Source organism: Crocodylus siamensis, chromosome 2 (genome assembly GCF_052110815.1).
Source record: "Crocodylus siamensis isolate JL-2025a chromosome 2, ASM5211081v1, whole genome shotgun sequence".
Taxonomy (NCBI): Eukaryota; Metazoa; Chordata; order Crocodylia; family Crocodylidae; genus Crocodylus; species Crocodylus siamensis.
The window spans coordinates 230,431,632-230,459,485 of NC_143396.1; the positions used below are offsets into that span (position 1 = coordinate 230,431,632).

The window sequence follows — 27,854 nt, forward strand, 5'->3', positions numbered from 1 at the left end:
GGCATATGCCTGCAGTGGCTCAGGCTAGAAGCCGAGGGTGCTAGAGCACCCTCACTACTCAGCTGAATGGGGAGGGGGGCATGGCCAGGCCCAGCAGGATACTCTGATTATCTCAGCAGGAAATTGCTAACTGTGTTTATCACCCCCTAACTCAGTGTTTATCACCCAATTAAGAAAACAACAGAGGGACATTACCAGTTACCTGTTGATTCTGCATGTTGATTTAGCAGGGACCATAGCCAGCATGTGGTCTGGTAGCTAATACAGAGACATCTCTTCAGCAAGGCAGAGGGGAGGGGGGAATTCCTGCTTAGCAGGGAGTGGTGAGGGGGAGGGGAGGACCAGCTTGCAGTCTGTGCTGGAGCTGCAGCCAGGGAGCAGAGGGGAGGGGCCAGTCCTGCTGTGGAGCAGAAAGCCCTGCCCAGCCCAGAGAGCATGCTGGGATGCTGGGGGTGTCTGGCTTAGCTTAAACCAGCAAGGCATGTGGGACAGACATTGCATAAACTGGTTTGACCCAAATCAGTTGAGCCTAATACTACTTTCGACCAGGTTTATCTCAAACCAGTTTCAGCCATTTACAAACTGGTTTATGTGCACTGAACATCTTTTCTGTTACAGGTTTAAACCAGTTTCTGATCACTTAAACCAGTTTATGCAATACAGTGTTCCCAAAGTGTCATATCCTAGGGTAGAGGCTTTCTGATTAATGTGGAAAATGGAACACATTTACCTCAAATCCAGATTCACTGACAGGTGGTGTTGGCTATCTAAATTACTTTCAACTTACTGGTAATATCTGCATCCAGTAATAGAAGTCTGCAATGGAGCACAGCCAGTTTCTTGTTAACATGGAGAGAAATTCTAACAAATCAGTGTTGTGTGAGGGTCCTTTTCATAGGTGGGTGGAGAAATGGCACCAGTAGTGTGTGGAAGCAGAAGTGTGTATGAGGAATGGGGAGGTGGAGATGACATGACTTGGCAAGCTTTGAGGCAGAAGTGGCCAGCACTAGTGAGGGGGTTGGGGCAAGTCACTGGGTGGGAGGGGAAATAGCAAGTGTGGAAGCAAGGGGAGAGTGGAGGAGGGAAATATGGAAGCTAAATGGGTGGACTGTGAAATCTGAAGGCTGGTTGTGAGCAGGGGATGGAAAAGCTGCAGAGCAGCTATTTGAAAGCCAAGAGCTGAGTGACAAAATCTGCATGCGGTAGTAAAGAGAAATGAGGAGAAAAGGGGATCAGTTAACAAACTGACAACTAATGAAGATGGGAAATAAGCAAAGACTGGGTAGACAGTATACCTGGTGACCATGATTCGACAATTCAACAGATGAGAAGACAAAAAGGCAATCTGTTAGGCTACCAGGTAGCCATAGTGAATGGTTAGAGAGGTTGGTATAGGGGAACTACACAGAAAAAGTTACAGAGCCAGCTAAGGCAGAAATGAAGATATGGCAGCACAGGTATATCTGAGGAGGAGCATGGCATTAATTGTGGTTCTTTTACTATGCGTTACAAATGACTGGTCTTTGGAGGAATAGTTTTTATGACATGGTTACTTTGGTCACTGGTGATGGCAGACGGGGGGAGTCTGCTTCTGTGAGATGGCAGTGGAAAGCTCCTCGGTCCTTGGGATTTATTTATAACTCATCAAGATGAGCAGGTGTTTGGTTCTTGCCTCATGAATTTCCTGTTGCTAGTGGTCCTATCTGTTGACAGTGGGGGTGGCCTGGAGTCATTTTTACGCTTTGCCTCTTGTGTTTGAAGTGATGTACCAGAGAAAAATAAAGATTTCTCTCTAGTGTAACTCTATAAAAACCATACTGCAGAGCTGCTTATTTTCTTTTTCTTAAACCTAATAAGATTTACTGTGGATACAAGTGAAAATGTGCATATTTTAACTGCTAGCCCTGCAAACTCAGCCTGCATTTATGGAATCAAACTGTGTGCTTTCTTTTTTATGTTTCCCATTATTAATGTGTAAGGTGCCTGCACCTCCCGTACAGTACATGGAGAGAGGCAGGCATCTCAGATGGATGAAGAACAGACAGGATCTTCCTAAATCAGCACGCTCAGCATGCAGCCACACTAAATTTTTAGTACGGAAATACAGAGGATGAGTATGTCTCATAGAGCCTCTCTTTCTGTTTTATCCAATACTGAATAATGTAAAATGCAGAAAAAGTCCTGGAATTTGAACCCTGCATTGCACAGAGTGCTAAGTCAGTTCATTTATTTTAATGACTTTGTAATTTACTTACAAAAGGGTGAACATTTTCTCTCTGTGTCCAAATCTTGCTTCCTACTTTGTGGCCGTAGAGGCCTTGGATATAGCAAAACAGGTGCAATTCAGTTGTGTTGCAGTTGGTCTGGTACAATTTGTGGAATTCACTTAATGTTACTTTGCCCTTGCTTGCCATTAAAACTTGGAGTTTGGATAGGCTTAGGAGCTGTGGTGCTAAAATACCGAGTGGTGTCAACAGGATGCTTTAATTTACACCAGCTTGAGGTTTCTTAGCAACCATTCTGCTAATTGAGTATTGCTAGGGTGGTTGTACTTTGGCTCTGCCCCTTCATGCCCTATCTTGCACTCTGACCAGAGGAAGAGTGACACATCTCCAATGACACCCATTCCAGGAGACAGCTCTCCAGAAGATAATCCTTCCTCTCCAGCAATGAAACTGGGGGTTGGGATCTGCCCCATTATGTAAATTAGGTAAGTGTCCAAAATGCCAGGTAGGTTAAGGCCTCATTGCTTTTGAGCACTGTACAAACACTTCAAACTCAGACCTATTTTTAGGTCTAAGGGAATGTACAGAAACATCAGTTAAAACATTTGACATTCTCTACTAAATGTCTAAAACATTTTTCCTGTAAAATATATATCATGTACAGACGCACAAATAGTAAGATAAACAAGTTGAATTAGTCCTTGTTCATATGACCTGAATATCAAGAAGTCACAGAGGCCATTGCCTTTTGTAATTACTGTGGTCGCTGCACACTTAGGCCAATTAAACCTTTATACTATTATGTGGATCGAAAGACTCATACTTTAATCCTCATCCATGTCTCTTTCTTGCTGTTGTTCTTCAGAAGGAAATATGTCCTTACAACTTGCTCACTGTAAAAATAATAAGAGTGAGGAATCTCCGGAAGGCAGACTTGTGTGAGTATTTCTACATCTCTTAAATGTTACTTACACTTTTTATTTTTAATAATTATATTTAAAAGAGTATTATTTTAATTAGCCTGCACATATGCAGCCATATTTCGTTGTTGTAAACTTGCCAGAATATGTTTTTCTTGTGGTATAAAAAGATGCATTTTTTTCTTCATCTTAAAGTGGCAAATTGGTTTACTTTGAAGCAGCCCACAAAGACGTTAACATGATTCAGTAATTATTAGGATTAAAAAAGAAACCTCACTGTACCAGCTTTTCTTTCACATACTGATGATATCAGACCTAATTTGAGCTCAGAAGGGTGTGTGCACAACAGGGAAGAATTGAGGGATGTATTTAACATTAGGAGCAACTTCCTGAAATGATGGATTTAGCAGTACATTCATTCTGGAAACCACAAGGACATGAAACTTGTGGTAAATGAAAAGCAAAATGAGTGTAATGGCTGGATGCAGATTTGAAAACAACTTTTCTCTACTCTGAATTTTAAAATGTTCATCTCACTTGAGAGCTTGCATTTGGCTGTTGCTCATGCGTGGAAGCATGCGATTCTTTTCCACAGATCCAGATGTCACTTGGCCCAAGGCCCAGAGTGCACTGACAGCTAGGGTGATGCCATTGGCGAAGGTAATGCAAAAGTAGTAATGCAACAGATGGTTGTGAAATTCAGAATGATTAATCTTGCGAGCCAGGGAATGTGGAAATCCAGGGAGAGAAGGGAGCTAAATCAATAGTAAAAGAAAAAGAAAAAAATGCCAAGCAGAAGAAAAGCAAAACCCCAAAGTCAAAGACACAAGAAAGAAAAAATTATGTTATTACAGAACCTGCTGAACATGACTCAGTATAATTTGGTTAACAGGTCAGATTCATATCATGCAACAGTCAATATTTAGTACTTCAGTCAATATTTGTAGATAGGCCTTTTTGATATATCAATATATCTTACACACTGAAATTTAAGCCATGCATAGCGAGATTCATGTCCAAGGCTGGCTGGATCTTGCCCTGGTGGCTTCTCAGTTTCTGCCTCTCTGGTTTTGGAGTCTCTCCATTTTCCTAGCCTGGCATGCTTTTGATATTACTTTAGGAAAAAAGAGTTGGGTGGCTGCCCGGGAGATCACTGGTCTTGCCGCCTTCTCGTCCTCACAGTGGCTCTGGTAGCTTAGCGCCTTATGGGTACCCATGGCCTCTGCCTGCCTACACCAATGCTTCACAGGTGTTAACTGTTCATCATCCTGGGGGAGGATCCCATGACCCCAAGCCAGTATCTTGTCTCATCTAGCTTCTGGTCTCACCTCCAAGGGCTTGGGTCTGTCCCCTTCTGGGTCTGGCTTCCCCTCTAAGGGCATGGCTCTTGCTCCTCAAAACTCTGGTCTCATCCTTTCTGGGATCCCTCTTCTCTGTTTAAGGGTTTTAGTCTTGCCCCTAGGGCCCTGATAACTTCCTTCTGATAACTGCTCAGGGCCTCCAGCTTGCTTTTGTCCTTAGGCTGCAGCCTTCCTCAGCTGTGATCTTTCTGAGTTTTGAGCGCAACCCCTGGCAGGGTTTGTTATCCTCATGCATCTCTCAGGCACCTCTGGGACCTCCATCTCTCCTATCAGTCCCAATCCCAGTCCTCCAGTTATAACTATAACAGAAAAGTCAGCTCTCAGGCCATGAATAAAATCAAGGACTCTGGCTGTATAAGAAAGTCCAACTCATAGGCAACTCTCAGTTCTTTACTGGTAATCAGCCCAGAGGGGCATCTCTCGCAGTCCTTCAGCCTCAGCCATCATAGTATGGAGATGCTTCCCTGGAAGCCTGAAAGACAGCCCCCACTCTGGACTCAAACCCTGAATTTATATGTAGCTGAGGCTCTGTGCCTCTGGTCTTATGACCTCCTGGCCACTACAAATGCTTCTCTTCAGGCTAACTGCCTTTTTGTCTTCACAATGGCTTCCAGCTCCTGGGGTTGGAGCCAATGCTCTGCTCCCTGGTACTACTATGGCAGCTAGTTTTGCAGCAGGCAGACTGCTGTACCAAGTAGTTTCTGGCCTGTTAAACTATTTCAGTGCCATTAGCACTGCCCCAGCCTAAGGTGGTCAGGTCGCCTGGTCTTCTGCTGTTCTTAGCAAGCAGCCTAGCTTCCTGGGGTTCTCTTCACTGCTAACTCCTGCTCAATAGAAACAAGGAATCCCTGGCTTCCTGTTACACCATGGTAGGAAAAAGATGTTTCTGAAGTTATATTTTGCATGTGCTAGATGGGTCAATACAGTGGTTGATACTTCCAGAAGTTTGTTAGGTCATTTCAAGATGATTACTATAAAAGAATTTATAGCTCCTACAGCTGCACAACTTTCTGTGCTTCTTGCTCCTGCTTGCCTTGCAATGTGACATGTGTAGTGGGGCTCTGCTGCATCCCATTCTCTGGTTTTAAAGGCACCTTATTTATTTGCAAAGGTGTTCACCTACTGCAGGGGTTTCAAACTTACCTGGGGCCCTGGGCTGGGTCTGGACCATGGTGCCCCTTGGCTAGATTTGGCCCCGGGCATAAAGCAGTAGTGGAGATGGCCAAATATTTTTTGACAGAAATTTAGGTTTTTGTGAAAATAAAATTAAAATACATTTCCTTTCTATGGAAAATTGTATTTTTTGGTGAAAAACTGAATACTTAGCTAAAGCAGGACAGAAACATAAAGTACTGAAAATATAACTCCCATGATGAAACTTCAGAATTAAAATACTTTAGCTTTCAATTTTTCACCAAAACCTCAAAATTTTAGCTGGGGGAGTGGGGTGTGGAAATATTACCAATAATATCAACTTTAATTCAACATCTCTTACTAAATCATTGACATTAAAGATTAATGTTCATATTATTGTTCTCTACTTCAGCTGTTTTGATACTTAAATGAAATCTTATTATTTCCCTTGTCAGTGTTTTTTGCTCTTTCTTGTACCAAGAGTCTTAATTTTCTATATTTTGCTTTATGGCAGAGGGAGAGGTGTGGACAGATTTATTTTTGGTGCTTGTCTCTTATCTTTCTGGCTTTGATTCCTACTCTTATAAGAAAGAAAATAAAATATATATTTAAAATAATTATGTATTTGATAAATAATATATTTATATATTTTATTATAATATATTTTGAGATCTGCCATTCTGTTTTTCCTAAAAATATTTCTTATTTCCGGGCAGTTTGATCTGATGAATTAGACATAGCGTTGGGAATCTGGATTGGGACAGGGTTGACAGTCCTGATTCTGACTCTGCTGCTGATTTAGCCAAGCCATTAAACCTGTTAAGCAAGTCACTCAGCTTGCTTTTTTCAATTTAACCAGCTGTAAATACTCATCTGCTTACTTCACAGCTTGCTCCAGTAATATTTGTCAACTGCTTTGATAATGGAATATGATTTAGCACTGATCACCATTAATCATTCCAACATGCACATGGACAAACTTGTGCATGTGCAAAATGATTATGAGGAGCATTGGACTTTGCAACTGATGCCAGTCTGCACTGATCTTATTAACAGCAAGATAAATGTCTGGCTCTGGAGAAATGGTGAAGGAGGAATAGTCTACATTCTTAGCACTTTGTAAAAGACTGTGATCTCTGGCACAAATACAGCTATACTCAATGCCATATAACAAAATATATGACAAGCCTTGAGCATAAAATAAGGATTTTGTCAAAGGCCCAGTACCCTCACCTCTTCTATTTTATATGGTCCTTTGTTGAGATCAGGATGAGTGAGTAAAGTGTTGTTAAGGTCATTGGGATAACGGAGACCTGGTGGGACTCCACCTATGACTGGACCACGGGTATAGAGGGCTATACCCTGTACAGGAGGGATCGTGTTGACAAAAGGGGAGGGGGTGTAGCTCTCTATGTGAAGGAAAGCTACATGTCCCTGCAAGCTGATGTTGGCGAACAGCATGGACAGCTAGAGACCCTCTGGGTAAAAATTCGTGGGGAATACGGCACAGGGGACACAACAGTGGGAGTCTACTACAGACCTCCCACTCAAAGTCCTGAGCTTGAACAGGAGTTTGCCCGGGAACTGACTGAGGCCGCTTGCTCCAGGACCTTGGTTGTCATGGGTGACTTCAATCGTGGGAAGATCACTCAGCAAAATCCGAGTGGTCGCAAAGCTTTCTCTCATGCGTGGATGACCTCACCTGATTCAAGAAGTCTATGGGCCAACGAGAGGCAAAGCGCTGCTCGACCTGGTACTGGCTATGGGGGACGACCTAATCGGCGACCTAGTGATCGATGGGAAGCTGGGTGACAGCAACCATGAGCTGATCACCTTCACCATCCACCGTAAAGCTGGCGAGTCAGTCAGCAACACAGAAGTCCTTGACTTCAGAAAAGCCGACTTTGACAAGCTCAAGAGGCTTGTTGGTCAGGCCCTTAGGGACCATGACCCCAGGGAGATGGGAGTTCAAGAAGAGTGGTTGCTTCTCAAGGAAGCAATCCTCAGTGAACAAGCTAAATCTATTCCAACACAGAGGAAAGGCAGCAAGAAGGCACAGCAGTCCTCCTGGCTCTCCAGGGACCTAGTGGACCTCCTGCGGCTAAAAAGGAAAGCCTACAAAGGATGGAGGATGGGATTCACCTCCAAGGAGGATTATTCTGCACTGGTCCGGTCCTGCAGGGAGCAAACCAGGAAAGCCAAGGCTGCAACTGAACTCCAACTAGCTTCAAGCATCAAGGACAACAAAAAGTCCTTTTTCAGATATGTGGGGAGCCGGAGGAAAAGCAAGGGCAACGTTGGACCCCTGCTAAACCAGATGGGGCAACTGACAACTGACGCCCAGGAAAAAGCCAACCTATTAAATAGGTACTTTGCGTCAGTCTTTCATCAGTCCCATAGGACGCCCATGCCTGCTATGGGACAGGGAGATCCGGGTGATGGGGATCCCCTACCCTCCATAAATGCTGACCTCATGAAGGAACATCTTGAGAAGCTGGATACCTTCAAGTCAGCTGGCCCTGACAACCTGCACCCCAGGGTACTCAAGGAGCTGGCGAGCGTCATAGCCCAGCCCCTGGCACAGATCTTTGAAAACTCCTGGCGCTCTGGTGTAGTGCCCAAAGACTGGAAGAAGGCCAATGTGGTGCCGATCTTCAAGAAAGGGAGGAGAGTGGATCCGGCTAACTACAGGCCCATTAGCCTGACTTCTATCCTGGGGAAGAGCTTAGAAAAGTTTCTTAAGGAGGCCATCCTTGATGGACTGGCCCAGGCTAACATCCTAAGGGATAGTCAGCACGGGTTTGTTGCGAGTAGGTCTTGTTTGACCAATCTCATTTCCTTCTATGACCAGGTGACCTATCACCTGGACAAGGGAGAAGAGATTGATGTCATATATCTTGACTTCAAAAAAGCCTTTGATCTGGTATCCCATGATCACCTCTTGGCCAAACTGCCCAGTTGTGGCCTTGGCTCCACCACGATCCGCTGGCTGGGAAATTGGCTCCGTGGTCAGACCCAGAGGGTTGTAATCGATGGCAGTCACTCATCGTGGTGCCGTGACCAGTGGGGTCCCACAAGGCTCTGTTCTTGGACCAATACTGCTCAACATCTTCATTAATGATGTGGACATTGAAGTCAGGAGTGGACTGGCCAAGTTTGCTGATGACACCAAACTTTGGGGCAAAGCATCCACGCCAGAAGATAGGCGGGTGATCCAGACTGACCTGGACAAGCTCAGCAAATGGGCAGATGAGAACCTGATGGTGTTTAACACCGAAAAATGCAAGGTTCTCCACCTTGGGAGGAAAAACCTGCAGCATCCTTATAGGCTCGGCAGTGCTACGTTGGATAGCACTACAGAAGAGACTTGGGGGTCATCATTGACCACAAGATGAACATGAGCCTGCAATGCGATGCTGCAGCTAGTAAAGCGACCAGAACGCTGGCTTGCATCCATAGATGCTTCTCGAGCAAATCCCAGGACGTCATTCTCCCCTTGTACTCGGCCTTGGTGAGGCCGCAGCTGGAGTACTGCATGTCCAGTTTTGGGCTCCACAATTCAAAAAGGATGTGGAGAAGCTTGAGAGAGTCCAGAGGAGAGCCACGCGCATGATCAGAGGTCAGGAAAACAGATCTTATGATGACAGGCTGAGAGGCATGGGACTCTTTAGCCTGGAAAAGCGTAGGCTCGGGGTGATCTGATGGCCACCTATAAGTTTATCGGGGTGACCACCAGGATCTGGGGGAACGTTTGTTCACCAGAGTGCCCCAAGGGATGACTAGGTAGAATGGTCATAAGGAAGAATTTTTTTACTGTCCGAGCCCCCAAGGTCTGGAACAGTCTGCCATCGGAGGTGGTTCAAGCACCTACATTGAACACCTTCAAGAGTAAATTGGATGCTTACCTTTCTGGGATCCTATGACCCCAGCTGACTTCCTGCCCTTTGGGCAGGGGGCTGGACTCAATGATCTCCCGAGGTCCCTTCCAGCCCTGATGTCTATGAAATCTGTGAAATCTATAAAGGTGGAAGAGGGAAAAGTGACTAATAGATAACCCTGTGAATGAGAATCTTGCGCACCTGACCTCTCCAGGCAAGGGTTAATCACTAACCCATGATTTTGATTCCCTGAAGATATCTTGCAGGATTCTCTCAGAATATGAGTTGGGAGGAATTACTTTTTCCCAAATGTCAGGTCTTCCAGACCTGTTCAGAAAAGACATTGGAATGGAAACCCCTTGTTTGAGTGGTAAAGAAAAGGATTTTGTTTCCAAAAACATTTTTTGATGAGGATAAAACATTTTTATTTGCTGTCGCAAGTTCTTATTGTTTGATTTTGCTTGAAAATTGACATATTTTGAGTTATGAAAACTGTTCTTATAAATACTTTACTGTTGAAAGTTTGGTTTTAAAAGGTGTTTTTAAATAAAAACAACTTTAATGGTTTTTTTTCAGTCAGCACTCATTCTGAACTTAAGGAAGAGTAGTACAAGTCTAGCATCCCTATAGGGCAGACTTAAGGTTGTGATGTAGTACTGTGCTTTAGAGAGGTGTCTGTAGTGCTGAGCTATGTGCCTCTGGGTAGAAAAGTAGTTTGAATGTACATTTATGTGCCATAACATTTTGTTTCCTTGTTTCTGTGGTTTTGTTTGAGGGGGTATGTCAGTATAGCACAGTTCTAATATGTCCAACATACTGGTTTAGACATGTGTGTGTGTGTGTGTGTAGCTATGTCTATAAGGATATAGATATAGATCAGTAATTTTTCAACCAGGGTGCCTTGAAATCCTTTTAAGGGTGTGTTGGGGTGCCACACAATATTAACACTGTTAGATGTGTCAACACAATTTACAAGACAAACCCAGAGTTTTCAGATAGGAATCCACAGCGTTAAAACCATTCTGTCCAGTTGTAGTCTGAGTGCTTTGCAACACAAAAATTGCTACGTTATTTTTCTGTAGTCACAAAATGAGTGAAAACATAGAGCTGGTGTTTCCCTAGTGGTGCCTTGAGTTTAAGAAGGTGTGCCTTGAGCCTAAACAACTTGAGATTCACTGGTATAGGTATAGATATCTCTTTATGTACATATAGATGTGTATATGTTGTGTACAACTTTTTTATTGTTCTAACACTTGTTTAAAAAATATGTTGTATCATATAGAAGTGGAAATGGGGTGGAAGATGTGTGTCAAAGCTGTTTCTTCTTTTAGTGAGTGTTTTATTAAACTACCTACTTTTTCGCCTCCTGGGCTGCATGTATCCCTTTGAAAAGAAGTGGGTAAAAACAGCTACCATATTCTATCTTCACTCAGTTTAAATGACTTATGCATTAATTCTTTCATCAATACTAACTGCTGGATAAACTATTACTTACGATTTATCCTTTTTTGTATAGTAAGTGAATCTGATTGCTATGTGACTCTGTGGCTGCCAACTGCCTCACCTGAGAAGATCCGGACCAAAACCATAAAGAATTGCAAAAACCCAGTCTGGAATGAAGCCTTCTGCTACAGGATTGACCGTCGTGTCAAGGTAACATAAATGAGAGCATCTCATTTATGAAAAGAACCTGAAGTTGTGCTGATAGGTCAAATCTTAACTAAGCCTGAATTAATTTTGTTTTCACACTACAAGGTATCCAAGGTATCCAAGAAACTAAAAAGTTCCAAGATAGCATATTTCAAAACTGAGACACTTTAGACAGAGACATACTGTTTTAGGTAATTTCTATGTCTTCCTTGGTGCACTATATATCTGATTGTTGACTTCTGTCAGCTAGGGCACTTGCACTTACAAGATATGAATGATTATCTCAGTATTCTTTTTAAAACTGTAAATTACACTAAGACATATTTGATGTACTGTTGCATGCAAAATTCATGATTGTGCGGTGTGTTAGAAGGGTTTTAACATCATTTGTTTGGGATAACGTGCATAAATCACGTATGGCTCTCAATTCATGCACATTGCAATTGTTCTGAACTCATAACAACACGTTCCATTATATTCTACCCCTCTAGTATGTATTTCTATGTGTGTGTACACACACTCACATGAAGAGAGAGAGATTAAAATATAAACCACATATCAGTAAGTGCATGTAGTTGCCATGTAGCTTTACCTTCTGTAATCTCCGAATATTAAATATCTGTCCATGTATTGTTGGTGGAAGATGCAACAAAATAATGTGTTCAAATCCTTTTCTCAAGACACTGAGCAAATACAGCAAATAATTATAGCTAGTACATTTCTAATTCCACTCATCTTCATAGTATCTCAGTGCCTTCTATGTAGCAACAGTCATGGGTGATTGGTACCTCTTGAATCTGGGAGGGCACCCACAGAAGCTGGCGTCGGCATCGGTGTTGGGACAGGGCTGGCAAGCACCTGCAGAAGCTGGTGTTGGTGTCAGCAGCAGGGATGGGGCTGGCAAACACCTGCAGAAGCTGCAAGTGGCATTGGCAGTGGGGACAGTCCTGTCGGGGAGGGCATGTGCCCCCCCACCAGTTGCCTATGACAACAATAATTAAGTCCCTTATTATCTTAATGGAATATCTTCCAAATCTCCCTTTCCTAACCAAATAGATTTTTTTCATCAGAATTCTTAGTTAACCTCCATATTTTTAGTCAAAAAATATTCTTCCACCAACATTCTGATTAATTTTTCTCCTTTTTTTGGTAAAGGTTGAGTCCCTAAACATATAGCAGTTTTGTGGACTGTTTTGGTTCCTGTGTCACACTGATTGCCTGCCTCTTTTAAGTATAGTTCAGAGGGTTGATTTTGATCTGTAATGCGTGAGGTTGTCAAAAGTCCAGTAATATGAGGCATTTTCTCCTTTTGTAAATGCTGCAGTGGTTATAGTCTCCAGAACTCCATTTGTTGTTGGATCCTGGAGATGTCACTCAGGGCTTGGTATAAGATTTTGATGCTTATAAACGGAGTAGATAATTTTGATTCCACAGTGAAGTAAACCAGGACTTTCTTGGGCCTAGAATCATGCCCTTGATCATGTCTAGGTAAAAACCTGTATTAGAGTGCATTTCTTCAGTGCAGCATAGGTAAGCTAATTATTCACCCTTCTTTCTCTCCTATATCCTTGTTCCTCCCATTACTTCCTTTCCTTACATGCACATACTAAATATACTTAATCTTAAAGATTTCCTCCTTCATAGACACTTTGAAGTACAAAATACGGTGTTTATTAAATCCATTGCTTTTATTTCTAGAATATGTTGGAGCTCAAAGTCTGTGATGAGGATACAGTCACCAAAGATGATGAACTCTGTACAGTTCTCTTTGACATAAGCAAACTCAATGTTGGACCTACTGCTCGTGTGACCTTCCAACTCAATCCAGAGGTGAGCAATACATTTAGAGAGAAGACAGAAACTCTTGTTTGGATTTTCCTCCTAAACAGTTCCTTGTACTTTTATTTTGTTGCTTTTTCCTATGTATAGGATTGCCTTCTACTGAGACAACAACATTCTTCAGATGGTTAATGAAAAACCCTGTTGAATTTTCATTCTGCCATATTTGTAATGAAGAGCTTGATTAAAATGTCAGCACTCTTGGCCAGTTGAAATTGTAGATGGGTTGACACACTTGGTCATACTTGTTCTTTGAAAACCTCTCCGCTGGTTTGCCAAAACTAAAACTGATGGAGACTGTCATAATCAATAAGCTCTTTTAGAGTATTCCTATCAGTTTACTTGCCTGGTTTCTCGATCAGTTTGGATTTCACTGATTTAAAAATCAGTGCTTTTGCACTAGGAGTTCACTTTTCAACCATGGGCAGCCTAAACAGGATAGCTAAATCCCAGTTGTGGATACTTGAAGAAGTAATGGCAAATAAATGTAGATAATAAGCGTCACAGATTCCCTAGGCAAACACTTACTTGGGATCCCCAGCCTTGTATAATGTTTTCTAGTATGCCTGAAGCCAGCTTCTAAAGACAGCCCAAGTGTAGCTACTCAAGTGGGTGAAACTCCAGCTCCCTGGACTCCAAGATCTTTTGGTCCCTGGCCCACTCCGCGAGCTACATTTTCGTTTAGCTTTTTTAATGAACCTTTTTGAATGAACGGGGGCACCCAAAGCAGCAAAATAGTCAGCTGTTCTTTAAACAAAACAGCTACTATTAGGTAATAGCAATACAATAAATAGAAATTCAGCCTCAAAGCCCAAGCTGTGTGTGCTGAGAAAAACAGCCCCAGTTTTTCCCTTCCTAATCTCTGATTGCTTTCATCTTGCCATCTCTCTCTTCCCCTTATCTCTGGGCCAGAGATGTAAGAGGGCAGCTCTGTGCTGCCAGTGGTAGAAGCTGCTATTTTTATGCCTTTCCCCAGACACCCGCTCCCCCCCACCCTCAAAGTGGGCACCTGGGACTGCTACAGCTCTGGATACCTCCCTTTTCCAGGACCTTCTCTCAAGTGTACTCTCCTCCTTTCAAGGCCTTCCTTGACTCCAGAAACAGAAGGGAGTTTCTTCAGATGTTTGTTCAGAGTCCACTCCACTGTCAGCCTAGGCTAATAGTGTTTTTGTTGCTTGGTGGCCCACTACCCCTAATACCCCCATTCAGGCAAATCTCCGCAGCTCTGGTTCCAAACACAGTTAACTACTTCTTGTCCTGTTTACATGCTAGTCAAGGAAACTGAGGCATGCTTCATTATTTCAACATGAACACATTTAAACCAGCATTATAACAAAAAAATCCCTTCATAGTCGGTCACAATTAGCAACTCGGGTTAGGAATTCAACCTCTTAATTAGGCACAATTTCCTCTGGGTACTTTTTAAAGCATTTCTCTGTTTGATTTATGGTCAGGAAATAGATCTGTCCAATGTCTTATGCCATTTTTTTTCTTTTCAGTCACATGAGGAACTGGAGGTGGAGTTCACCTTGCAGAACACGTGAGTCAAACCATAGGTATCCTACAATCAGTATAAAAATATTTTGGAGATTAATCAATCTACAGCAGCAATGTAAGAACATTCCCTCCTAAGGCATTGTACAGACCCACTAGAATTCCTTACTTATACTGTAATGCAGGGGTTGTCAGTCAGGTTTGTGTACCCCTGGTGGTACTTGGGAGGGCCTTAGGGAATATGTGAGGGCAGGCAGGAATGAAGCACCGCTACCTCCCAGGAGCAGGGCTGGGGGCAGCTGAGGGTAGTGGTGCCCCTCTGCAGGTTGCCAGATGTGGTGGGGAGCAGGGGAAGGGGGAAAGTTTCCCATCACCCAGCACTGCTGTGTCCCACCACTCCATGCTGCTGCTGCTCCTTTTTTAGTAAGTGTACCCCAGCTCCATGCCTGGCCGTGGGCCCTGCCCCCCGGCCGCTGGGGGTACGCTTACTAAAAATGTCCAGGCAGTTGAAAACCCCTGCTCTAATGACTTCTCCATTGAAACTGTGACAGATTAACTGTGTTAGTTAACCTTAAACTGGCATAAGAAGGCTTATTAGGAAACCGAGAATTAGGGTTGTCAATTAATCGCAGTTAACAGGTGCAATTAACGCATTAATCAGTGTTCACATAATTTTTTTTAACACATTAATTGCATACACAGTTTTGGAGCCTGCGCCTGGGCTCTGTTCCATCACTGTCACCACTGCCTCTGGGCTGCCCAGTGGGGCAGCAGTGGCAGCACAGAGGACTGCAGGGCAGCCTGGGCACAGGCTCTGGGCTGCTGCAGCAGAAGAGAGGGGTGTGCATAGGCACAGACAAGCAGCCACAGTCTGTGCATGGCCAGAAATGCAGCCCAGCAGCACGTGGCGCAGCACCCAGCAGGTAAGTCTGTGGGGTGAAGCGACATGGGGAGGGAAGGGGAATGGGGGGGTTGCAGATTGAGCCTCCCATAGTGAGGGAGGGAATGGGGTAGAGGTAGGTGTGAATGGGGCCCTGGGGCTGGAGCAGGTCATGGGATGGAGCTGTGGGCAGCTCATCCATGGGTGTGTGTGTGTGTGCGGGGTGCAGCTCCTGCTGCTGCCTGTACCCACAGGGGAGGCACAGGGGGATGTGTCCCCCAGATTTGTGCATTGGGTAGAGGTGGGATGTGGGCTGAGAGCTGGGGCTCTCTGTGTCCTGCTGCTTTTGCCCTGGGAGCCATGCTCTGGCTATGCTGCATGTTCCCTGCCCACCCAGAGGTGGGAGGCACAGCATGGCATTGCACAACTCCCAGGGCAGTAGCAACAGGGAGCAGAGCCCTGAGCCCACAGCCCACTTATGCCCTGTGCATAAATCCAGGGGCACATGCCCCCTGTGCCTCCCCTGGGGGTGTGTGTAGCAGCGGGAGCTGTGCCCCCCCTGCTCCTGAACAAGCCACCCAGGGCTCTATCCCATGACCCGCCCTGGCCCCAGAGCCCCATTCATTCCAGACTCTGGCCCTGGTCCTGCTCAACTCGATATGCACTCCCTGCCCCTTTTCTCCCTCCATGACTGTTCCTCTCCACAGTCTTACCTGCTGGGTGGCATGTGTCTGTGTGTATCTTCCCCTCACTCTCAAGCCACAGCTTCCCCAGCCCTGCTGTTGCCCCTTACTCCTGATCCACAGTACCCCACATCCTGCCAGGACATGCGGAACCCCCCTTCTTGGGCTTCAAACTCTCCCCCACACCCACAGCACCCCACACCTTCACAAATTTCCACACATACCCCACATGTACCCCCCCAACCATGCGAAGTGCCTGCGCAATTTTGCATAATTTTGAGTCTTTAGTTGTGCCATTTAAATCACGATTAATTGCAACTAACTTTTTAAATTGTGCAACTAATCATGATCATATTTTTTAACTGTTTGACAACCCTATTGAGAATCTGTTATTTCACCTGGATACTCACAGAGTGATATGGCAGACCTACCTAATTCACTATCAGTGCCAGCTTGGGGAATGGATTAGAGATTCCCCATAAAAAGAATCTTAGAATAACGGTGGGCAATGGGGTAGAAAGATGGAGCCATATGCTGCATCACCATAGCTAGCTCCCTGGCATATCTGGAGACCAGAGACAGAGCATAGATGTTAACTATATGGACCAGCTTTCTGAAAGAAGCTGAGGAGGGATTGGGTGTGGCTAGAGCAGGGCTGTGGCCTTCAAGGGGTTAATATGCAGTCCATGGGCTGCCACTCCACCCATTGCCCTTGAGGTGGTGGTGGTTGGGTTTTTTAGGCTCCTTCTCCCTCCTCTGGCTTCTGGTTCCTGCTTCTGCTTCTGTTCCTGGGTGCAGGGCAGCACAGCAAGAGGGCCAGGGTGCCTGTGCTGTGTGTTGCAGGTGGATTGCTATTGTGCCATCTGCAGCTGGAAGGGGGGTTGGGTGTTACACACATGGCTGGGAGGAGCTGGGTTACATGCAGGATGAGGATGGAGGGCTTGGGTTACACTTTCCAGATCTGTGTCCTGCTCTGGGCTTGGGCTCAGAAGATGGACAGCCTGGGCTACAAGGTACTAGTAAGAAAACTAGGAACTTTGCTCCCATGATATGTGGAAGATGACAAGGACTCCTGATTGTTGTCTAATGGGTATGGACTATTCTTTATGAATTTGTGTGGCAGTTATACTTTTAAGCATTTACACTAATAATTTAGTCCCCTGGTGTCATATTTTCAGATTGAAAGAGTGTTGGAAAAGTTTCAGATCCCTGTAGGTGAGGAATCTGAAACAGGGGTACTGATATGACTGTCTTTAACTAGGACTGAGGTGTTTCAGCAGAGCTGACATTGTGACGTGGTAAAGAATGGAGTAACATAATTATTAGTGCTGTGTGACCTTTTGATGGGTGGTTTGTTTTGAAGCTGTTTTGACCTTGAAACAGCAAAATCAAAATGAAACGAACGGCTTCAAAACAGCTTTGAAATGAAATGAGGGCACTTGAAATGTTTCGAAAGTTTGAAAATATTTCAAGTCCAAAGCCAAGCTTTCTTGCAGTGAAACAGAAACTAAGGAGAAGGAGGAGGGACTGCTCTGATATTGACATCTAGATCCCAGTTCGATTACCCAGCTCTCTGATCACTTCCCCAGCTCTTCCTGGGAGGTGAGGGCCCCTGATCTGCACATGGGGTTTCAGCAGGCCGCTGCTGCAGGTTGGGGCTAGCAGCAGCCACTTGGTACAGCCCGTGCCTAGCACTGGGAAGACTGCAGTGCTGCTGCTGGTCCTAGCCTACAGTGGCAGCCTGCTGAAACCCAGTGCACAGATCTGGGGGCCTGTGCCCCCCAGGAAGACCTGGAGAATGTTCAGAGAGCTGGGCAATTAAACCAGGGGCTGGGGAATTAAACTGGGAGTTGGGAATCAAACAGGGAGCTGGGGACTTGAACCAGGGACTGGGGGAATGTTCAGTTCCCTGAACATTCCCCCAGTTTCTAGTTTGATTCCCCAGCTTCCCCAGTGTTTTCCCTATCTCTTCTTGGGGTATGTGGGCCCCCGGATGATGCAGGATGACAACAGGCTGCTGCTGCCAGCTAGGGATGGTGGCAGTTCTGGGCTATTTCCCGAGATGGCGGCAGCAGCCTGATGAAACCCTATGTGCAGATCCAGGGGTTGCACCCCCTGGGAGGAGCTGGGGGAATGATCAGAGAGCTGGGGAATCAAATTGGAAGCTCCGGCTGACAGGTGGATTCACCCCAGCTCCGGGACACTGCATGGCGCCCTGCTGAGCCATGCTGCACCCATGTGATGGTGCAGCTGCTGCACAGGTCCCAGGTGTGTGGGGGGTGATCCCTGCTACCCCCCACACCACTCCATGCTGCGCAGGGTGGGGGGTGGGCTCTGTAACAAGTCCTCCAAGGCCCCAATTGCTGCTCTCGGAGCCAGTGAGTGCAGGGCTTTTTTTTTTTAGAAGCTCCGCACTCACCAGATGTGGAGCATGTGGATGACAGCACGCTGCTGCTGCCAGCTGGGGCCAGAGCCAGCACTTGAGTCTGCTCAGTTCAGCCCATGGCAAGTGCTGGGAGGAAGCCAGTGCTGGTGCTGGCCCCAGCTAGCAGCGGCAGTGTGCTGTCATCCTGCACACACATCCAGGGGCCCACACCCCCTGGGAGGGTTGTGAGGCTGTGCCAGACTCCTCCCAGGGGAAGTGGGCCCCTGGATCTGTGTGCGGGATGACAGCAGGTTGCTGCTGCTGGCAAGTGATGCTAATTGTGCTTTGAAGAGTTTGAGGTACAGTTTCACAAAAAATCCTGTACCTACCTCCTTGAAACTTGACATGCTTCATGCCCTCAGAAGGGTCTATCATCCCTGCAATTTTCATCTGAATTAGGCATAAATTGACAAAGTTACAGGCATTTTTGTGATTCCCCATTATAGTCTATGGGTGAAGTGTCGAAACAGCATCAAAACAGTGTCAAAACAGTGAAACAGTTTCAATGAAACAAAACAAAACAGTGCTTCAAAACAGCAAAATGAAATATTATCCCTTCAAAACAGTGAAATGCAAGTTGAAACCAAATGGTGCTGTTTTACACAGCCCTACAGGGAAGAAAGGGAAATTAGGGATTGTTGAAGGAAAAAAAAAAAAAAGAGGAGCCCACTGTTTTGAAGGGAGGGTGGAAGGTATTCTATACTTGACTAAGACAACAAGAAGAAGGAAAATGGAGCAAGTCCAGAATTTTCTATTATAGCTCCTGACAACCCAACAAAACACAATAGGAGGCATGGTTTGCTGTGGAATGGGGGTGACAGGAAATCACCAAGAGCATAAGCAGTTTTTATAACAGGAGAAGAGGTCCTGGGAGGTGAGAATGCTGTTTGGATTGACATGTCCCTGGGTTGGCCTAACCGCAACCAAAGTTTGAGCTTTAACACTTTGCACATTTAATATGTGGCTAAATGTGCCAGGTGGCCAGTCATCCAGTGTGGCCTTGAGTGGTGAACAGATTGGTTTGCCTATGGAAGTGAAAAGGCTGCAATTAACCTCTGAGTGATACAGACTTCAGACTGGGGTAAAACCAGTCCCATGGGAAGCCTATCTAAGAGTTGTAGTTCATTGGCTGTGGGTCCTCAACCTGGTGGCTATCAGCACAGACAATTGGAGTAGAGAAAACAATGGACTTGGTGTTCCAGAAGCAAATCTGATAGATTTTGCCTGCAAGGGTCCTAACTGGGGTCAAATGAGTCCAATCAGTGTCAGTAATTGGTGGACAAATAAGAGGTCTGTTTGGAGTCTGAAGAACCTGGGCAGTTGGAGCAGGGGAGCTGGCCACCAGTCTCCCCACCACAAAACTGTAAGGGAGCAGAACCCCAATCAGGAGAAGCGGGGGAAAGTATATAACATGAAATTAGTCTGGACCAGTCCCAAGCCAAGACTCCCAGAAACTGCATTAAGGTTAAGACTAGGAGACATTTTTGCTTTCTACAGATGTTTTGCTTGGCTAGGCCATACCAAGGAGAAACCTGGGAGCGTTTTCTGTTGGAGAGGGCATTTGAAGAATAGCCAGGAGGTTATATCATGTGGATGGACAACATTTTATGATTTTGGGGACAGGGATTAATTTGAAAGCTGTAACATTAATAAATGAGTCTTCTGCAATGATGCTATTAGACTGTAAGAGCAGTAGCAAAGTTTATGAAGAACATTAAAAAGGAGAAACTCCAGGAGAAATGCTAAGCAAGGTTACCTCTAGCAATGAGGCATCATTTTTGAAGACATGGCATAATACAACCAGGAATAATGTACACACTGCATTTTGGTAGATGAATATGGAAGCTTGCCTTGCAATTTAATCATTATTGGTGTAAGGAAATTGCTTGATGTGCTTATTGATGATTCCCCAACTTAAGTCAAGGCCTTGTTGGTTGGAATTTGGAAAACTTATTTGTATTGATTTTGCTACTTTCTCCCAGTGTTTTACAATAATTAACTTACTTATCCCAGGTCCAGAAAGGGACTTGGCCTTCAATACCCTGTTTTCCTAACACTTATCTTTGCTGCTCTCATGATTTACCTTAAGTTTGACAGGAGTGAAGGAAGTTATGTCCTTTAAATTAATTTAAAATATTTTCCTGTTGCAGCAATATCTTTCTGATTTCGTTATGGCACATGGATTGAATGCATTATAGCACATGAACTGAGTGCATGGATTAAATGCCATGCTGTCCTTATGGCCATCTTTTTTAGTTAAAAGAAAAAACTCCTTTTTGTTTTTGCAACTGCTTGGTGAAAACCCTCTCTCTCCTGCTCTTGAGTCATGGTGTGCACTATTATAAAGATATAGTTCTCATTGGGGAACTCTACATGTTACAGACAGTACTATTACTATGGTCCCAGAGATAGAAGCTTTGGCTCTGAGCAGCCCAGGTAGCTATGAACAAGTCTTCCTGTAGAACGCTGGAAGAGGTGGCAGGAGGTTCGACTGCTTCTTGGCCTACTGCCCATTCCTGCAGGTGGGCAATCCCTGCTGCCCCAATGGCAGTGGCTGAGGAGGTAAGCAGAATATTATTCACTTTGTGATATATGCCTCTCTGCTACACTTAATCAGTAGTAACCTTTCTTTCCTCTCTCTTATTTCCATGGGTAGGATCCAGCGACAGACTATACCCCTGGGAAATGTTGATGAGGGAGGATCCCGCTTGACCAGGTGGCTTCGCTCACTCAATATCCCGCTGCCCCCTGGCTTTTAATGTAGTCCAGGCCCTGATATGAAAGGGCAAGAAGGGACAGATCCTGGAAAATCAAATGGTACTGTGAATTTCTAAAGATGTTGCTTTGTTCATAGGGAACCCACGGAGCTGCTAGCTCTGTTGATAATTTTTGTGCTTCTATCTTTCTTTCAGATGTCCAGAGCTGAGAAGATGTATCTGAAGTTCCTAGAAGAATGAGGGACCAACCCAAAAACCCTTTCATGTCACCCAGCCCTCTCCCTTTTTCTGGAATTATGAAAGAGCATCTCTTTTTTTAAAATATGGAATCATAATGACTGTAAATATGTGTACAAATAAGTTCTGTGAAATGTTATTACAAGAATGCAAAAAACATAACCTTTTGTGGATTTTAGTAAATAAAAGTCTTTAGTTTCTTCTAATCAGGTGTGTTGTTGCTAGATATTTGTCTGATACCACAGAGAAAACCTGCCTAACATACTGCGCCATTTTAATCCTGAGATAGGTGTGAGACTTGTGTGTGTTGTTTCTTCATAACTGTAGCAGGAAGTCAGTCAGGACATGGGAATGGGGAAGGGTTTAGATAGAAGCTTTAAACTGAAGGAAGAGGACAGACAAAATAGTTTGGGGATTAATACTGTTTTCTGTATTCCAATAAAGTTCCTTGGTTATTGCTTAAAAAAAAAGAGTCTTTCTGTGATTCCATTATATTTTCACAAAACACTGGAATTTCAAGAAATGAGACATACATGATAGAAAAGCCAAGGCCTTTAGCATAGTTCTGATTACACATAGGTTTTATATCATTGTAACTTCAGATATGTCTATACAGAGAAATTAGTACACAGTTAACTTTTGTGTGAATTCACTAGCTGCTCTGCCCTAGTTCCCTGTGAGGACACTCTTGGTAATCACCAATGGCACCTTTAACAAGATAATTTGCTTTACCTTGAATATAGGATAAGCCATTTTATACTTCATATGTGTAAAGAGTGTCCACATAGGGGAAACACTTTATGAAGTGTGTTCATTTTACACTTAATACATAAGAGTTAGCATAGAGTAGCAAGTATTCTGTAAATTTGCATTCATGCTTACTGTGCTGTAGTGTCTCTATGCAGAAAAACCTTGAGGGTATGCATACACTGCATTCCTGCTGTTGCCAGCAACACATGCTCTCTTACTTGTGCTCTTGCATGCCAGACCTGGATATGAGACACTGAAGCTGTTGTGGAGGCATCCCCTATGACTGCTGTCAAGGTGTTCCAGAGACTGAGGTCTTGAGAAACACCAGAAGAATATACCCTCAGAGCAGCTTCCTTGTCATAAGCAGGAACAATTTTATTTTATTTTATTTTATTGTTTGGAGTTTTTCTTTCATGAAAAATTAAGAGAAAAAAAATTGTTTTAATTTGTGTTAGTGTTGCATAACCTTTTGGTCCCATGAGTCAGATGAGTTGTGTGGGGCCAGTCTATGGGCCAGATTAAGCCCCATGCACCAGGATTGGGCTCTGGACCCAGCTTTGACTTCTTGCCCCAAGTACTGGGCATAGGACCTGGGGCCTGGCACTTTCTCTTCCCACTGGGATTGGGCCCTAGGGGCTAGGAGCTGCTCCCTCCCAGCCTCTTGTGTGTTGGGATTGGTTCCTGTGGTCTAGTGTTCCCCTGCTTTTCCCTCCATGCTGGGATTGAGTACCTGATTCAGCACAGATAGCCTGAGGCTCTTCACGGGTCTGCAAATTTGGTAGTGAGGGTGTGGTGCCAATGTTCTCCCGCTGCCAAATTTCTGGATCCATGGTGAGCCCTGTGGACTGAATGAGATGGTACCACAGGACAGATGTGGCCTGTGGGCCAGGGGTCAAGCACCATTGTTCTAAGATGAAACTAAAACAAAGTTGGAGATGTAGAAATTTCCCATAAAATGGACACTATAAGCTTCATAGATTTCATAGACATCAGGGCTGGAAGGGACCTCGGGAGATCATCGAGTCCAGCCCACTGCCTCAAGGGCAGGAAGTCAGCTGGGGTTATAGGATCCCAGCAAGATAAGCATCCAGTTTACTCTTGAAGGTGTTCAACGTAGGTGCTTGAACCACCTCCGCTGGCAGACTGTTCCAGACCTTGGGGGCTCGGACAGTAAAGAAATTCTTCCTTATGTCCAGCCTGAAACAGTCTTGCAGGAGTTTATGACCGTTTGACCTAGTTCGACCTTGGGGCACTCTGGTGAACAAACGTTCCCCCAGAAACTGGTGGTCACCCCTGATAAACTTATAGGCGGCCATCAGATCACCCCTGAGCCTGCGCTTTTCCAGGCTAAAGAGTCCCATGGCTCTCAGCCTGTCATCGTAAGATCTGTTTTCCTGACCTCTGATCATGCGCGTGGCTCTCCTCTGGACTCTCTCAAGCTTCTCCACATCCTTTTTGAATTGTGGAGCCCAAAACTGGATGCAGTACTCCAGCTGCGGCCTCACCAAGGCCGAGTACAAGGGGAGAATGACGTCCTGGGATTTGCTCGAGAAGCATCTATGGATGCAAGCCAGCGTTTTGGTCACTTTATTAGCCGCAGCATCGCATCAATGATGACCCCCAAGTCTCTTTCTTCTGTAGTGCTATCCAACATAGCACTGCCGAGCCTATAAGGATGCTGCAGGTTTTTCCTCCCAAGGTGGAGAACCTTGCATTTTTTGGTTCTGGTTGAATTTCACCCCCCACCTTTTTGTTTTTGGTCACCCAATCCGCGGCCTCACCAAGTCCTGGGACCTCTTGGTCAACCTCCTCTTGGCTCTGGCCAAGTGTGCCCTAGACTTAACCAGGCTGTAGTCAGGAAAGTGCCCAGAGTCTGTAGGGCCGCTTTCCTTTTACTTGTCTGTGCATGTTTCCAGGCAGAGCACCAGTGGATGGCATCCACCGGCTCCTTGGATGCCTTTGAGGACTGGTGGATGCAGCTCAGGGAGCTCTGTTCAGTGTCCCCCTCCAGAAAACTTCTTTTCACATTTTGAACCTTTGACCTCCATGTCATTCTTACACTTTTCTTCCTTAGTTGTCCCATCAAAAAACATAAATTATCAGTTGTATCTTTCAAACTTTAGCTCCACAGAGTGGGGGCTATTTATTAGTAAACTAGGTGGGCCTTAAGGCCCATGATCTCTGGAAGAAACAAATAGACAGGAGCTTCATTAGAATGATCAACAATCACTGTCTTGAGCAGGGCCATAGGTGTAGCCGCAAGGTTTGCCCCATCCAGAGTCACAGTACCTGTGCCCAGCCATGCATCTAGTCATGGCTAATGTTTCCTCTAAGGAGTAGCGGTCCATGAGCACGCTGCTTTGGTCCTACTTCCCTTTTTGGTGTGGTCCACAAGTAAGTGTCCTACAGTAAGTGTCCAGGTGGGAGTGGGCAGGGTTTGGCCACCACCCTTCTCCATGCTAACCGCTGTCCAGAGCAGCATAATGGAGTGCTGTGGGGCAGCCATGGACTGGACACAATCAATTGGTAAAATTGATGCTGTGGCCCAGCCATGGGCCAGATGCAATCAATTGATAGAACTGAAAGGGAGGCACCAGGGCTGGTGTGGGACTCTCACTGAAGGTAAGCTCCTCACTCCTCATGCGGGGCAGGTAGCAGCTCCTCCCCTAGGTGAGGCAAGGCAAGGCTGGGGCCTGGTGTGGGCTCTGCCAGCTATGCGGAACTGCTCCGCAGACTCTGCTGGCTCCGGGGAACTGCTCCACACCCCAGTCCTGACACCATGTGCCTCCTTGCTCCCCAAGGTGATGCAGGGGGTGTGGAGCAGTTCCCCAGAGCTGGTGGAGCCTGTGGAGCAGTTCCTCAGAGCCAGCTGAGCCCGTGTCAATCCCCATCTCCAGCCGCCATCCCAACCTTGCCTCGGGGAGGAGCTGCTGCCTGCCCTGCGTGAGGAGTGAAGATCTTACCTTGAGTAAGTGTCCCATGCTGGCCCCAGCTCTGTGCCCAGCTTCTCTCTGGGTGGGTGAGCGGCATTAAAATGTTGGTGCATGGGAAGATTTTTAATTGTGTGCGGCCGCACATGCATGCAGCTTAGAGGGAACCTTGGTCATGGCATGTAAGTTTCCAGGACCTTTGTAAACCTGTTCTCATTCAATGAACTTGACTCAAGGCTGAGGCTCTGAATCATCTATGACATGCTTTGGAATGCTCTGTAAGTCATGTATTACATCCTCTTTATACTTCTTTTTCTGGAAGTTCAGCATTGTCCTGGCCACTCTGGCATCTGGGTCTTTCCAGTGGATCACTCTTCAAACGATGCGTTAGTCAGTCCATTGCCTTCCAAGTTTCTTGGCTAATTCTTGGAAGCCATCACTCAGCATACAGTGGCGTCATTCAGCATCAGGTTACCCACTGACATTGGCATCCAGAGGAGAACCATACTGGAGTTCTACCAAATTTTATTTTATGGCTAGTTCAACTTAGGCCTACTCCTATCTCTTTGCTTTCTTTGGAGATGGACCTCCTAAGGCCCTCTGCCACATATCTGCCATGTAGCCACCCTACCCTGATCTTGGCCTCAAGCCTGTGGCTCTGCCTGAGATGTGTTGCAGCAGCCAACAATGCCCCTTTGTAAAAGCATGGCTTTCTTGGTACACATGGGGAATGGGATGCCATGTCTTGGATAGTCCAGGAGTAGCCCATGGGGCAGTTTCCTCCTTAGTCCTACCAGGCCTGCTAGATGATGAGCGCTGAATGGGGATGGGATGGTGCTATGCTGCCAGCTGGGTGGATGAACCCTAATGAGAATTTTCAGGAGCTGTATTCTGTTCTCCATGCCTGGCGTAATCAAATCCCCTCTTCCCGTCACCTCCCTGAGATCATCATTACTGGCCTTTTTATCACCAAAGCTGGCCAGTGTTGGCCTTAGAGGATGAGTTGCTGCTTCTGACCTGGTCTGGTTGGTGAACTGGTTCCTTGTTCATGCAATGAGGGAATGGAAGCAACTGCCAGGTTTTCTGGGGGTTTGGACATGGGAGAAGGGACAACAACCACAGTCTGCCAGAAGCAGGTGTTTCTTTCTGTGGGTTAGGATGAAGAGATATTGCAAGTCTCTGTGCCTCTGTTGAGTAACTGGGTTACAGCGGTGATAATCTATCTGCAGTTATGTTCTGGTAAGATGAGGTACAATTATATCAAAAGATCCTGCAGATGTTGTACCAACTCCAGTGGAAGTATTGCTCAGTTTCAACCCCATGGAACAAAACATACCTTCCCACTCTCTGCTGAGGCACAAGTAGTTGTGTATCTTCAACAGCTCTGGTGCATAGATGCATAGTAGACCATTGGGCCACAAAATATAGAGGGTTCTTATGTTTTCTTGGACATATTTGAGGCAATTCCTACCAGAAGTGCTCTACCAGATAATTCCTGGCTGGACTCTTTGGTTGCCTGTAGATGTGTAGGGATACTGTAATTACAATACAGTGGAGCAGACTCGATTATTCAAGTCTGCTCGAGCACACTAATTTGTGTGCTCCAGCAGCCTCAGCATCTTGTGTATTCAGTGCCCCTGTATTTCAAAATGGCAGTGGGGGTGCTTTAAATAAAGCTCATCAAATGAGCTTTAGTTAAAGCATCATTGCCGCCATTTTGAAATGTGGGATGCTGAATTCATGACACACTGATTGTGGCTTAATTAGAGTGGCTTTCAGAGCTGCTCTAATTAAACCACCCTCCTTCCCCTGGAGGACCACCTCCCCTTTTGGGTAAAGATGCCCAAGTGCCTGGTGAGCCTATGGAATAGGGGGAAAAGTTAGTGCTGCAAATAGTGCCAGATCTTGTCCATTTCCTTCTGCAGCTAGTCTGCCTGCTATGGTGTGTGAGCAATCACATATCCCTGTCCTAAGCCAGGAAGCATTTTTAAATTTACCAGGGGTAGTGTGCTGGGGCTGTGGCTGAAGTCTTATGCCACAAGTTTGATCCATTGTACTGTCCACAGAGGTGTGGTGGGAAGAGTGTTGGAAGGATTTGGCTAAGCAGCAGCTCTACAGAAAAGGACCTGGGGGTTACAGTGGACAATAAGCTGAATATAAGCCAACAGTGTGCTCTTGTTGTGAAGAAGGCTAACAACGTAATGGGCTGCATTAATAGGAGTGTTGCCAGCAAATTGAAGGAAGTGGTTATTCCCCTCTATTCAGCACTGGTGAGGCCACATCTGGAGTCCTGTGTCCAGTTTTGGGCCTCCCACTACAGAAAGGAAGTAAAGAAATTGGAGTAAGTCCAGGAGAGGACAAAGAAAATGGTTAGGGGCTGGGGCATGTGACTTCTGAGAAGAGGCTGAGGGAATTAGGCTTATTTAGTCCATGCAAGATAAGACTGAAGGGAAATTTAATAGCAACCGTCAACTACATGAAGGGTGGCTCCAGAGAGGATGGAGCTAGATTGTTCTCAGTGGTGACAGATGACAGAACAAGGAGCAATGGTCTCAAGCTGCAGCAAGGGAAGTTTAGGTTAGATATTAGGAGAACTTTCTCGCTATGAGGGTAGTGAAGTACTGGAACAGTCTACTCAGAGGTGGGAGAATCTCCATCCTTAAGAGGTTTTTAAGACTCAGCTAGACAAAACCTTCAGTGGGATGATATAGTAGGGAATGGGCCTACTTTG

At 45.4% G+C, this 27,854-nt stretch overlaps 1 protein-coding gene across 1 annotated transcript in view; it reads left to right on the forward strand.

Annotated features, from left to right (window-relative positions):
* The window catches only part of LOC149871844 (cytosolic phospholipase A2 epsilon-like), a 77,001-nt gene that overhangs the window by 6,299 nt on the left and 42,848 nt on the right, over positions 1-27,854 (forward strand). The window contains exons 3-6 of the mRNA XM_090033357.1: positions 3,091-3,163; positions 11,035-11,171; positions 12,867-12,998; positions 14,507-14,547. Coding sequence (XP_089889483.1) covers positions 3,091-3,163; positions 11,035-11,171; positions 12,867-12,998; positions 14,507-14,547 — 383 coding nt within the window. The remainder of the gene's footprint in view (positions 1-3,090; positions 3,164-11,034; positions 11,172-12,866; positions 12,999-14,506; positions 14,548-27,854) is intronic.